General features: G+C 35.7%; 1 protein-coding gene across 2 annotated transcripts in view; it reads left to right on the top strand.

Moving 5' to 3' along the window:
* The window catches only part of sog (chordin short gastrulation), a 227,717-nt gene that overhangs the window by 185,246 nt on the left and 26,479 nt on the right, over positions 1–15,992 (top strand). For both annotated transcript variants that reach the window (XM_033484410.2, XM_076519570.1), the window contains exons 4-5: positions 12,897–12,962; positions 13,043–14,842. In XM_033484410.2, the coding sequence (XP_033340301.2) occupies positions 12,897–12,962; positions 13,043–14,842 (1,866 nt within the window). The remainder of the gene's footprint in view (positions 1–12,896; positions 12,963–13,042; positions 14,843–15,992) is intronic.

Here is a 15,992-nt window from a genome sequence, read left to right as displayed (position 1 = left end):
CGTCGCACGCGAAACGGCTGTTAAAACGGCCCCTTTGAATTTCCCGCCGCGCCTCGTCCCGTTAAAAATGGCGTCCGCGCCGCGGTTCACGAAAGACGGCCGATCAAAGCGAATGCTTGCTTTCGTTGCGTTTGACGCTGTCTCCAGAGAATTCTGATAGCGACCAGCGTGTTTCATTTGTTTAGACATTTTTGCTACTTTTATTGGCCATTTATTCGACATTTTTACTTCGTATCCTTGGATAAAGGAGTTAATGAAATCGTTTTTTTCTCTTTTTTGTTGACGTATGCTTCGTATTTTCAACGATCTCTAAAATAAAAGATGAAAGATTAGTTGCATTTTTGTTAAAAAACTGAATGTTTTACTTCCACCAACTCGTTTGGAGAATCATAAGAATTGTTGTTATAATCTTATTATATTTTTAATTATTATACAATTATATGATGTATAAATTATAATTATAATATATATTATTATATATTATAATTATAATATATAATAAATTTATAATACAATAATAATTATTATACATTATTATATAATAATATTAATAATTATATATAATAATAATCTAATCTAATTATATTTTATTTACGTTATTATTTACGTTCTCGGGTATTTTAGTTAGAGAAAAATATACGTACGATTCTATTCGAGAAGAGATTAATTTGAAACTTTATTTCTCTGCTTTTGCTTTGAAAATGTTCCATTTAACAAGCTAAAATATCTAAAAAGAAGATGGAAGAGAAATGCTGGAATCGTTTAAAGGAATCGGCACGAAGCTGACGATTTAATGTACATTTTATAAATGCGAATCGAACAATATAATAAACCCGAAAACGTGTAAAATGTATGGATGGTGCAATAAATATTATTATATTAAAAATGGCTAAATAAAATAGCAAACTATGATGTTAAAAACATTGAAGAAATATTGTCGCGTCTTGTCCACAATTTATAAAATCGCTTCTTCTTTATTTATATACTACTATAAATATAAATCTATACGCTTCTATAAAAACACCCTTCTATTTATATTTTCTTCTGCAAATATAAAAATATATACATTTCTATAAAAACAGTTTTTCTAATAAAATAAAATAAATAAAACAAAATAGCAGACAATGATGTTGAAAAAATTGAAGCAATATTGTCACGCCTTGTCCGCAATTTATAAAAACACTTCTTCTTTATTTATATACTTCTATAAATATAAATCTATACGCTTCTATAAAAACACTCTTCTATTTATATTTTCTTCTGCAAAAATATAAAAATCTATACATTTCTATAAAAACAGTTCTTCTAATAAAATAAAATAAATAATACAAAATAGCAGACAACGACGTTGAAAAAATTGAAGCAATATTGTCACGCCTTGTCCGCAATTTATAAAAACACTTCTTCTATTTATATACTTCTATAAATATAAATCTATACGCTTCTATAAAAACGCTTCTTCTATTTATATTTTCTTCGATAAATATAAAAATCTATACATTTCTATAAAAACAGTTCTTCTAATAAAATAAAATAAATAAAATAAAATAGCAGACCATGATGTTGACAAAATTGAAGCAATATTGTCACGCCTTGTCCGCAATTTATAAAAACACTTCTTCTATTTATATACTTCTATAAATATAAATCTATACGCTTCTATAAAAACATTCTTCTATCTATATTTTCTTCTGTAAATATAAATCTATACTAACTATCTATGAAATCAGTTCTTCTAATAAAATAAAATAAATAAAATAAAATAGCAGACAGTGATGTTGACAAAATTGAAGCAATGTTGTCGCGTCTTGTCCGCAATTTATAAAAACGCTTCTTCTTTATTTATATACTTCTATAAATATAAATCTATACGCTTCTATAAAAACACTCTTCTATCTATATTTTCTTCTGTAAATATAAATCTATACTAACTATCTATAAAAACAGTTCTTCTAATTTATAAAAAACACAGCATCTCCATCCGTTACAATTATTATCGAAAACGCTCGGCTCCTATCCGGGATTGATTTACGAGGAAAATCGACGGACGCGCCGCGTTCTCCGTATCGGGCACACGGCGATGTCAATGGCGGACGATAAGAGGAGGCCCCGTCCGGTCGGTCGTTCAGCGGCGGGCCTCTCTCGCTCTCGCTAACCCGTGAAAGGGTTAACACACCGCGTCCCCGGGAATTATGCTGTATCGTCGCTTAAAAGAGCGACTGCCGCGCGCGGCCTTTTCGCCGGCGCTGTCCGCTTGATTGCGATCATTCATGGTTAAGTCTGGTGCCGACGGGACACGAGTTGTCGCTTGAATCGCCGTTAATTTCCCGCCCGTGGGAATCGCGAGTCCGCGCGGAAATTAGAATGACAAACGGCCCCGTGGCTTTCTACACGTTCGCAAATTTTACGCGCAGAGTTTCTTGCTCGCGCGAGAGCCTCCGCGCGCGCCTTCGCGCTCCTAATGCAACGATTCCCGCGCGGATCAAACCGCCGCGCCGTGCCACCGGCCATTATTCACGGGCCATTGTGAGACAGCCCGGGAGACGGTTAACGAGAGAAGTTCGCCGGACGACGGATTCGTCGGGTCGTCTTTTAAACGGAGAAAGTGAAACGTTAGTCCCGGCGAGAAATTCGGAATACGAGCGTAACGCGAGTCGGTACAGCAATGTCTCCCTAATTGACGCTCGGATTGTCTACAAAAAAGGATAATTTGGGAAGAGGAGGATACGATTATTCGAGGATCACAGCTCGTTTTTTTTATGGTTGTCGTCAATCCGTAACTGTAACAATGAATCGCAACTATCTTCTCTTTCTAAATTGTCCGCTTTTGTGGGCACAGTAATGTCTCCCTTACTGACGCACAAAGATGGACAATTTGGGAAGAGAAGATACGATTATTCGAGCATTTTGGATCGTTTTTATATTTATTGGCAATTGGTAACTATACAAACGAGCTGCGAGACTGGAACGATCGTACCGCCTCTTCCGAAATTGTCCATTTTTGGGGACAATCTGAGCGTCAGTAAGGGAGACATTACTGTATTCGTTTTGTAACTGTTCAACGCTGGCGTTTTAATTCAAATTTTAAAACAGTAATATTTCTGGCCGAACGGTGCAAAGGCTGTACTTCGTCGAGCTATCAATCCTTTGATAGTTGCAATAATTTTCATCAATTATTGGAGCAAGATTTATGATAAAAAAATCATCGAAAATCTAAATTATCAAAAATCGAAAAGCGTAAGATCTGGCAGGGAACTTCGAAGATATACTGATAACTAAATAATAGCTAAAACTATATAACTATAAAGTACACAAGGTGTCTCAAAAATGCCTTTCCAGGAAAGGGGTGATTCCCGAGGTCATTTGAAGTAACTTTTTCCTCGGCGAAAATGCAATCCGCGGCTTCGTTTTCGAGTTATTAAGACAAAACACTGACCAATGAGAGGCGAGCTCGGCTGCCGCGAGGCGGCAGTTCCGCTCATTGGCTCGGCCGTTACGCGCCAGCTGATCTCGCCCCTCATCGGTCACTGTTGTTTCGTTAATAACTCGTTAACGATACCTCGGAGAAAATTTTTGTAAAGGAAACAATTACTTCAAATGACCTCAGGAATCATCCCTTTCCTGGATTGCGAGACATTTTTGGGGCAACCTGTATAACATTATAGACCTCGACGATTTCGACGAAAACGTACGGATGAATTTTTATTAAGAAGTAAATATTTGTTTTAAATATATTCGAAGATAAATACATTCTTAAGAAATATTATATATTATATAATCATTATATTATATAAATATACAAATTTATCTATAAATATAGATAGTAATATATAAAAATATGTATACAAATATAATATATAATAATATATATTATATTATATTAATATAAACACATATTATGTTATACAAATATAAAAATTTATCTATAAATAAAAATAACAATATATAAAAATATGTATACAAATATAATATATAATAATACATATTTTATTAATATAAATACATATTATATTGTATAAATATAAAAATTTATCTATAAATAAAGATAACAATATATAAAAATACGTATACAAATATAATACATAATAATACATATTATATTATATTAATATACATACATATTATGTTATATAAATATAAAAATTTATCTATAAATGAAAATAACAATATATAAAAATATGTATACAAATATAATATATAATAATACATATTATGTTATATAAATATAAAAATTTATCTATAAATAAAAATAACAATATATAAAAATATGTATACAAATATAATATACATATAATAATACATATTATACCGTACAAATATAAAAATTTATCTATAAATAAAAATAGCAATATATAAAAATATGTATACAAATAGAATATATAATAATACACAAAAACACAAGCTGAAGGAAAACCAGGAAAAAATTACTGTAACATCTATTTCCGTCAGGGGTTGATCCTGTACGAAACGTGCGAAAAAAAGATGCGTTCCCTCGAAGAATTCCGGAGATTGCCGCGCGATTTACAGCTTCCTCGACTGTTTACAGCAAAACCGATTCAGCGTCTAGCCGGGTCTCCTTGTACGTAGGTAATAATGGCGGGTAATGCCGGCTATAAATAAGAGGGAAATAAAAGAATTTGAGGCTGCGGAGGGAAAGGTGGCGTCCCGGTGAGGGAAGCGTGTGAAAGGCGGCTCGGCTCGTTAGGCGTGCACGGTGATTTTTGGCGCGGTTTTCGCGAACATCTTTTTAATCCTGAATAACGACCGTCCTTCGGTCAAACGCACCGTGTAAAGTGTCGATTCCCCCGTGAGCGTCATTAAACGGCCGCCGCGCGAGCTCTTTCTAGTCGCGTCTACTTCTCGTAAAATCACGAATCTACGCCCCTAACCTTTCCAGAAAAACTTCGGCGACGACGACGACGACGGCGACGGCGACGGCGCCCCGGCTATTTGCATTCGCCTGTTATTCGTGGAACGCAAAAGGCTAATTCTTATTGGAAAAAAATACTCGAACCGGGTCGATAGATGCAACGTGGCCACCGTCGAAATACCGTTTTTTCGTATCCTCTCGGCCGGATGCTTACTCCGAAGTCTTTTTTCTTTCTCCCGCGGAACCGAATTAAGTCGGATCGAAGCTTCAACGAATATTTCGTACGGTTTCTCGATTTTTTGTCGGCGACGGCGCGCGATTCTTTGGATTAAATTGTTCAACGGGGCTCGAGAATGTGGGTTTGTTTGAATACGTTCGAATCGCGTTGTTTTCATCATTTTTCAGATATTTTTTATAATTTTTTTAATTAATTGTACATAAACATAGAATACTGTGTAATTAGATACGACTTTTATGGAAGATAAAATTTGTCCGAGTTAATTATGTAGAAATACGCTGAAAATATCGTTCATCCTTTAACCCTTTGCACTCGAGTGGCGACTCTAAAGCGCCGCTAAAAATTGCTACACTATTTTTCAAAATAATTGTAATAGTATCGTATTATATATAGTGTACTCGTTTATATCTAAAAGACCATTAAAAGTCTAAAAGATATATATATATAATAGTCTAAAAGACTATTATTATATATAGTATCGTAGTACTCGTTTATATCTAAAAGACTCTTAAAATTGCAAGTTTTGTACTCGCCAATACGCTTTCGTATGCATAAATTATAATAAATCATATAAAACAGAAACACTGTAGATCGGAAAATTTGTTTGAAATATAATTAAAATAGCTTCGAGTGCAAAGGGTTGATAGCTTGAATATGACTATAATAATAATGCAACGATATTCTATTAATTTTTGTCATAAATGCATGAAATCCGCAGTCTACCTGTGACAATGTTTATTAGCAAAATTTACATCGGTAGGCTAATAATTATAACAGATTAAAAATAATTATTATCGTTAACTCGAATAATTAGTATCATCATGTTATAATCATTAAATTCTTTTAATCCTCTGATTAAAATTGCAACTATTTGCCAGAACTTAATGTTCACCTAAACTGTGCAAATCGCATCACCCACATAAATTACATACATTATGATAATTTCAAATAATTAAATATTTATAAAAATTATTATATTAATTTTAATGAACATATTAATTTTTCTTATTATTAAAAAAATCTTTATACCATTAAATTATATAATGCTATTAATTATTTTTACAATTATTATCTTAATATTAAATTATATTATTAGTCAAAAATCTATATATTATTATGTAACTTTTATTTCAACAATTAGAGGAATTATATATATAATTATATTTTTATATTTCACATGACTTACAGACAATTTCTCTTTAAATAACTATAAAATTAATATAAATTATTAAATATATATGCTAAAGTAATCCTTTAAGTGAGAAGCAAAATATTGTGGAAAATAAAACATGATAATAAGGAATATATATATATAATATACATATACATTCCGTATTATCAAGTTTTGTTTTCCACAATATCTTGCTTCTCACCTAAAGAATTAATTTAAAGATGTAAAGTATTATAAATAAAATAATACCTACCGGCAATAATTCAATTCCTCAACAACGTCCGCCACAGAAAACCCATTTAAACAATAACCCTTAATAAATCTTAATTTAAACGCAGAACAAAGTCGTCGATAATCTGCGACGTCGACGAACACAACGAAGAAACAAAGAACATTCCCGCAACGTTCCTTTGTTTATTGAAACGGTAATTCGATCGAGCTTTCAGCCCGATGTATTCTCGCGTCGATCGGATTCGAATAGATTTGAAGAATATCTATTTCGAACTAACGACACTAGAAACGCCATAACTCCTGACCGTACGTTCGCCGACAACGATCACGAATATAGACGGACGCTGGGTGCCGCTGGGTGCGCGTCGAAGATGACGCAACTGATCGAAAAGTGCATCGTTTTCGGGATCCCGTCCCGGCCCGAAACGCGTGGGCGATAAAGAAACGAGGCGCCGCGTACCATATGGCTTTTGCGATTGCTGTGTACACACGAGAGATCCCCGGCAATTTCGATCGATGGATCACGGAGCCGAAGGCCCAGACGGTCATCTATATTCGTCATTCGTGTTATGTTATGTATCGCGCGTGTCCTAGAATCCGTCCGTTGAATTCTATTAGCCGCCGAATTATTCATAAATCATATCGGGGAATCATTTATAATCCCAGAATTAGAATAGAATGTCCATCTTCGCGATACGAGTTGCATCAGCCCCGGTCTCAATTAGAATGCCGCGAGATTAGAATCCTTTTCTTTGTGCACAGGATCTTTCGTAAGCCATTCAACGAGAAAAGTTCATCGCATCCTTCGGCTTCGCATTAAAATGAGAAATGAATCTTCTTGCTATCCCCGTGCACAAAAGGGCGACGCCTGGCGGAACGCGGCCATTCGAGACGGAAACATGAATGCGATAACGTTTCTTCGACGGCTACGGCGTAACGAGAACATAAGTCATGTTGGGATTCGTTCTATTTAGCTTCAGCGACTCGCGAAGGATAAGTTCATTTTCTGGACAATGGTGTGGCCATTGAAGAATACTTTGTCGATTTGTACGATAGAAAATTTGGGATTCTTTTAACGGCGAGGGAACGTATGTTGTGCTGCGATTCGGTCTAATTTTCAATATCTAAATCCAAGTATATATATTAATATAAAAATTGTCGAAGTATATGTTAATATAAAAATAGTCAAAATGTACATTAATATAAAAATAGTCCAACTATACAGTGATATAACAATAATCCAAATATACGTTGATATAAAAATAGTCTAAGTATATATTAATATAATAGTCCCAATATATATTAATATAAAAATAGTCCAAGTATATATTACTATAAAAATAGTCCAACTGTATATTAATATAAAAATAGTCCAACTGTATATTAATATACAAATAGTCCAAGTATATATTACTATAAAAATAGTCCAACTGTATATTAATATACAAATAGTCCAAGTATATATTACTATAAAAATAGTCCAACTGTATATTACTATAAAAATAGTCCAACTGTATATTAATATAAAAATAGTTCAAGTATATATTACTATAAAAATAGTCCAACTGTATATTAATATACAAATAGTCCAAGTATATATTACTATAAAAATAGTCCAACTGTATATTAATATAAAAATAGTCCAAGTATATATTACTATAAAAATAGTCCAACTGTATATTAATATACAAATAGTCCAAGTATATATTACTATAAAAATAGTCCAACTGTATATTAATAAAAAATAGTCCAACTGTAGATTGATATAAAAATAGTCCAACTATACAGTGATATAACAATAGTCCAACTATACATTGATATAAAAATAGTCTAAGTTTATATTAATATAAAAATAGTCCAAATATATATTAATATAAAAATAGTCCAAGTGTACACTGTAATGTAAAAGTAGGCTAAGTGCACACTAATATAAAAATAGTCCAAATATACGTTAATATAAAAATAGTCCAAGTTCATGCAACTATAAAAATAGTCCAACTCTTCAGTGATATAACAATAGTCCAACTATACATTGACATAAAAATAGTCCAACTATGCATTGATATAAAAATAATCCAAGTGTACACTGTAATATAAAACTAGTCCAAGTACACACTGACATAAAAATAGCCCAAGTACACACTAATATAAAAATATCCCAAGCAAACACTAATATAAAAACAGCCCAAGCACACACCAACATAAAAATATTCCAAGTATACGCAAACATAAAATTTAACCCATTAATATCTTCTAATACAAAAAATAACAAAAATAACAATCTTGCCATCCCTGCAAAACAACAACACTCCAGTCGCGTTCAATGCTCGATAAGTTTAACGTAAATACAATGTGCGTTATATTCGAAAGTCGATGGTCGTGGTTAAAAGTGGATAAAACAGCACCGAGGATCTACCCGGCAAGCTAACGAGGTTCAACGAATCGCTAATATTTCGCTATTCCGCCGGTTTTCAAAGCGCGGGGAACGTAGGGAAAATTGGGTTCTTTTAATTTGAACTATAATGTAAGAAGGGGTAAGGAGACCTTTGAGGCCTCCGCGCCTGCGGATTCAGGGTTAAACGGCGGGGACGACGGGTCAGCGGAGAGGTGAAGCAACATCGTCGAGTACGTATCCCCCGAGCCTCTCTTGTTATTGGCCCGTACCGCGCGTATACCAATTAACGTGTCCGCGCAGCTGGACCGGTGCGGTATGCGCCATAAAAGCAACATTCAAAGTAGCGGTGGTTGGCGCCAGCCGTCTCTTTTCCTACCCTATTGCCATTCTTTATGGCCTTTACACGGCAGCGTCGTCGCTGAATGAGCATGCCCCCACCCCGCGGCCACCTTTCTCTTCTCTCTGTCCCCCCCTGGTCTGTACCTCCGTCGGGCCCAGGCTCCGGCACTGACCATCCTCTGAAATTCAAATGTCAAAAATCTGTATTTCAATAGGCACGTTCGACGCTGTACCAGAGTCGCGCAAAATTACAACAGAATTATTCGAGGAATTCTAATTGCGAAGTAATTCAATTAGATTGCATTGTAATTTCGTAATTCAGATCTCCGTACAGGTTATATTGCGACGTAATTCGTATAAGTGCTGAGTTATAAATTATATTAATAATTTCGGAGGAAATGTTTATAATAGCTTTATAATATTAGATTTATTTATTTATTATAATAATAATAACAATAATTTATTATAATATTATATACTGTAGAGGAATTAATGATATTGTTATTTTATTTTTGACCTATTAACATTATTAAACGAAGAAGTACATATTTATATAATTTACTGTTATTTTATTTTGACGTATTAACGTTATTTAACAAACAAATTATATTTTTATCTAACTTACTGTTATTTTATTTTTCATATATTCACATTGTTAAACGAAGAAATACGTATTTATCTAATTTACTGTTATTTTATTTTTGACGTACTAACATTATTCAACAAACAAATTACATTTTTATCTGACTTACTGTTATTTTATTTTTGATATATTAACATTGTTAAACGAAGAAGTACATATTTATCTAATTTGCTGTTATTTTATTTTTGACGTACTAACATTATTCAACAAACAAATTACATTTTTATCTGACTTACTGTTATTTTATTTTTGATATATTAACATTGTTAAACGAAGAAGTACATATTTATATAATTTACTGTTATTTTATTTTGACGTATTAACGTTATTTAACAAACAAATTACATTTTTATCTGACTTACTGTTACTTTATTTTTGATATATTAACATTGTTAACCGAAGAAATACATACTTATCTAATTTACTATTATTTTATTTTCGACGTACTAACATTATTCAACAAACAAATTACATTTTTATCTAACTTACTGTTACTTTATTTTCGACGTATTAATCTTATTCAACAAACAAATTACATTTCTATCTAATCCCTGTTTTTCACAATTGACATAGAAACATTTTACTTTGCACAAATTATTTATAACTATATAAACTACATTCGTATCGCGTCATTCAGATTATGTTACTCGTAACTATGAATAAAATGATGCAACAAGGTGTTAATTAATTATATATTCAATATTTTCTATTTTCTCTAAAGCTACTCATTTCAGTTTGAACAAAATGATGCAACAAGGGGTTAATCGATTATTCACGTAATATTTTCTACTTTCTCTAAAGCTACTCATTCCAGTTTGAACAAAATGATGCAACAAGGGGTTAATCGATTATTCACGTAATATTTTCTACTTTCTCTAAAGCTACTCATCCCAGTTTGAACAAAATGATGCAACAGTGGGTTAATCGATTATTCACGTAATATTTTCTACTTTCTCTAAAGCTACTCATTCCAGTTTGAACAAAATGATGCAACAGAGGGTTAATCGATTATTCACGTAATATTTTCTACTTTTTTTAAAGCTACTCATTCCAGTTTGAACAAAATGATGCAACAGAGGGTTAATCGATTATTCACGTAATATTTTCTACTTTCTCTAAAGCTACTCATTCCAGTTTGAACAAAATGATGCAACAAGGGGTTAATCGATTATTCACGTAATATTTTCTATTTTCTCTAAAGCTACCCATTTCAGTTTGTACAAAATGGCCGGCGATAGTTACAGTGTACAGTATTTCAAATAATTTGTCGCTTATTTTTCTCGTTCGCTCGATTTCCTCCAGCAACCGACCCGCCGCCATATTGGATCCTGTTTTAACCCTCGCCCGACGGTTCCATGCTCGCTCCGATTGGACGTCGCGTCCCCCATTACCCGAGTCACGCAGAAATAAGCTTGTCCCAGCACCTCGCTAGTTGCCACGGTGTTCTCGCGTTCGATCATTTTCGAGACGAGGTTCGATGGCCGCTTCCCGTAAAGCCACGACGCGTAACAACGCCACCGAAGGGTCGCACCTTAACGAGAGGTTTCTCACCGAAGGGAGTATCGGCGGTGGCGAGGGCCATCCCTAGCCGATTTACGAGCTATAAAGCGATTTTTTTAGGCAGCGACGCTTCATTACCATCCGGCTGGGTCTCTTCAGGGCATATCTTGGAAATCATCGCTTTCGCATTCGCGTGTATCCCGCGGTTTTTTTCTGCTGTTTCGCGCCGTAATTTGTTATTATAATTATTATAATAAATCAAGAATATTATAATATAATAAATATTATAAGAAAAAGAATATTATAATATAATAAATATTATAAGAAAAAGAATATTATAATATAATAAATATTATAAGAAAAAGAATATTTTAATATAATTAATATTATAAGAAAAAGAATATTATAATAAATTAGAATTATTATAATAATTCGCCGTATTTTCGCGAGTCTTTAACGACGTCCGATAGAACAGCGTCCGGATGCGACGGATGAAATTATAACATTACATTATAATTGGACCGCGAAGTATAATTGTACGGATACGCGTCGTTGCATTATGCAAGATAAAAATTTGTTGGGTCCGTTGCGAGAAACAAGTGTGAAACTTTTAGAAGTTCCATTCCTTGTTTAACCCTTTGCACTCGAGTGGTGACCCTGAGACGCCACTGAAATTGTTACATCACATTCAAAGATAATTTTTACATTGTAAAAGCTTAGATACAAAAAATTGGTAAAAGTCTAATTGTTGTATGAGTCACAAGACTAAATTTGATATGCATAAAATGCGCTTTGTCATATAAAATAGAAATACCATAAGCCAGAAGAATGAATTCAGATTTATAGTTAAAATGACTTCGAGTGCAAAGGGTTAATCATTTCAGTTGGACGAAGGTCGACATTATTAAATGATGCCGATCTTGATACTGTTTCGAATTAGTCATTTTTGTTGTCAGTGCAGAAAATTCGCAGTCTAACTGTAATATATGTACACATTGAATGATGTATACGGGTTACGCGATACCTCGAAATATGTAATAAATGCAAAAGACATTAAATGTGTAAATTACACAACATACACAAAATATACAAAATATACAAAATATACAGAATGTACAAAATATACAAAATATACAGAATGTACGAAATATACAAAATATTCAATATATTCAAAATATACAGAATATACAAAATATACAAGATGTACAAAATATATAAAATGTACAAAATATACAAAATATACAAACATATAGAATATACAAAATATATAAAATATACAACATATACAAAATATACAAAATGTAGAAAATGTACAAAATACACAAAATAAAGTACACCAAATACACATAATACACACAATACATGTATATATGTATACGTTGAATGATATTTCAAAATGAAATCGAACGAAACGTTGATTCAAAATTCATTCAAAATTGCTTCAAAATAAACAAATACAAACTAATACAATCTATCCAACACAATCCTGATACAACATATTATTTCCAGATACCGACATAGTCCACGACCTCCCGCCGCCGTTGACGATCGAGGAAGAGGAACGCAGCTTGAAACGTAACTATCCCCCCTAGAAACACCATCCCCATCCCAGACACCCCGACCTCGTGTCCTAATCGCTCTAATCTCAATTTCAGACTTCGGTACCCTGGTGACCGGCCGCACGTCGCAAGCATTACGCCGCGACGAGCCGAGCCCGACCTCGATGTACAACAGCGCGTACAACTATTTAGCCACCGGTCGCTTCACCTTCCACCGGAAGAACCTCTACTACTCGTTCTACCTGTCGACGACGACTCCCCGTCCTCGAAGTATCCAGTTCGTGGACGGATCCGGGAGCATCCTCGAAGAGCAAACGATCGATCCGATCGGCGGGGTCTATCAGAACGCGACCGGCAAGCTCTGCGGGGTCTGGCGACGGGTTCCTCGGGACTACAGGAAGCTGTTACGAGAGGAACGTCTCCACGTGTCCTTCATATGGGAGCCATCGGCTACATTGACCGGCCAACTATCCCGCTACCGAGCCCTCTCGACCGAACAATTCTCTTCATTACTTGAACCAACGATGGGAGTCGACCGATCCCTGATGTCCGGCGCGGGAGCGACGGCCATAGTGTCGGCATCTTCAGCGTCGGCGCCATCGATCCACGTGTCTTTAGTCTTCAACGGCGTGTTCCTACCCAACGACGTATCCGAAGTACCTCTAATCGTCCAGCTGGAGCACATGGAGAAGGACTACGTGGTGCTGCGCGAGGAGATCATAGTGAAGAAGCCGTCGAACGAGCTGAACTTCGGCGAGGTCCGTAGCGCCTTATCCGGCGCGGACCTGCGTCTTCTGACGCGCGGCAAGTTGTCGATCAGCATAATGTCGAGAAAGGACCCGCAGGCGCTTCGACTGGCCGGCATGGTGGGCCCCAGAGCGACCTGCGACATGTACCAGACGCTGCTCCAGTCGGAGACGCCTTCGGCCGCGTCCGGGATCGCGTGGGCCTTCCTGGACCGGGCCGGATCGCTGCGGTACGGCGTCCAGCTGATCGGCCTGGAAGAGGAGAGTCCTCTGGTTACTTTGGTGGACGAGGGCGGGAAACGGCGCACGGAGTTGGAGGATCTGACGCCGTCTCTGGTCGACGGCCTGGCGAACGGGTCCTTGGACCGGCCCGGGCCTCGCCTGCTGGAGCCGCTGTTCAACGAGGAGCTGTCCGTTGTTGCCGCATCCCACGTGGGCTCTATGCTGCGTGGAAAGCTGCTCCAGAGGCCCGTGGCCGACGCCAGGGACACCACCGCGCCGGTTTTGCTGAGGAGACTGTCCCAGGAGCCCGTCCATCCGGGCCCTGTCGGCCTGATCTGGACCGCCGTCGACCTGGACTGCTCGTTGCACTATGAACTGGAGATCGCGGGCTTCCCACAGCTATCTTCTTCCTCCGCAAGCAACCACGAGCCTCGCACCTTCCAGCTTTATTTGGAGACCATGCCGCTGCTCGCCCAAGGCGCTCCGGTTGCCAGGAGGCTGCTGGAAGAGTTCACCGGATACGTCCTCGAAGGATCCGTCACCGGGCTCTCGCCCGTCGAGCTCTACAGGATCGAGTCCGGCATCGGGTTCCTCGAGGTCACCGACAAGCAGTCCGACAGGATCCTGAAGGCGCCGTTCAAGGCCAGGGCGCCGCTCAGCTGTCTGCCGCACTACGCCGACAACGACATCGCGTCCGTTGTCGCGTACAATCTACCGCCCAGGTCCGACATCGAGACCGGCGCCTGCTTCCACGAGACCAGGTTCTACGAGGAGGGCACCCAATGGACATCCAACAGCGACCCTTGCTCCATGTGCCACTGCCATCGCAGTCTGGCGCAATGCGACCCGGTTCCTTGTCCCGTGCTCACGTGTCCACAGGCCAAGCAGCTCAAGGCTCCTGCCGGACACTGTTGTCCTATTTGTTCAGGTACGGGTTTTCCTTGCTTTCGCTCGGAGGAGCGTTCGTTTGTTGGATGTTTTGTTAGATTTTTAGGCTACGGTCGACGAGAATTTTGGCACACGATCTTCGTGGCTGAGGTGAGGATTGGGCGAGTTGCTTCGAATGAATTCGATTGAATGAATTCGAATGAATTCGAGATTGTTGTTCGAAGGAATTTTCGTTTTTTTATTTATTTGTTTGTTTTGTTTATTTAATTATTTATTTATTTATTTGGTTGAACGATTCTTTAGTCGAATAAATTATTCGAGTAGTTCTTTATTTGAATAATTATTTGGTTGAATGATTCTCTCTCTTTGGTCGAATAAATTAATCGAATAATTCTTTATTTGAATAATTATTTAGTCGAATAAGTTATTCGAATAATTATTTAGTCGATTAATTCATTATTAGAATAAATAATTCGTATAGTTCTTGATTCGAACAATTATTTAGTCGAATAATTCTTTATTTGAATAAATGATTCTTATAGTTCTTGATTCGAATAATTATTTAGTCGAATAATTCTTGATTCGAATAAATTTAATAATTCTTATAATTCTTGATTGAAATAGATGATTCTCATAATTCTTGATTCGAATAAAAGATGATTCTTATAATTCTTGATTCGAATAAATTATTCTTATAATTCTAGATTCGAATAGATGATTCTTATAATTCTTGATTCAAATAAATTATTCGAATAATTCTTTAGTCGAATAATCATTCATTTGAATAAATGATTCTTATAATTCTCGATTCGAATAAATGATCCTTATAATTCTTGATTCGAATAATTATTTAGTTGAATAATTCTTGATTCGAATAAATATTTAGTTGAATAATTCTTGATTCGAATAATTATTTAGTTGAATAATTCTTGATTCGAATAATTATTTAGTCGAATAATTCTTGATTCGAATAAATATTTAGTTGAATAATTCTTGATTCGAATAATTATTTAGTTGAATAATTCTTGACTCGAATAATTATTTAGTTGAATAATTCTTGATTCGAATAAATGATTCTTAAAATTCTCAATACGAATAATTATTCAATCGATTAAAATTCTTCCTTCGTCATAAATTATTCTATTTAATCGAACGATTCTTTCTTCGCAATAATTCTTAATTCGAATAAA

This window comes from Megalopta genalis, chromosome 1 (assembly GCF_051020955.1).
Source record: "Megalopta genalis isolate 19385.01 chromosome 1, iyMegGena1_principal, whole genome shotgun sequence".
NCBI lineage: Eukaryota > Metazoa > Arthropoda > Insecta > Hymenoptera > Halictidae > Megalopta > Megalopta genalis.
The sequence above is the reverse complement of the archived record's forward strand: the minus strand, read 5'-3'. Positions and strand labels throughout refer to the sequence as shown.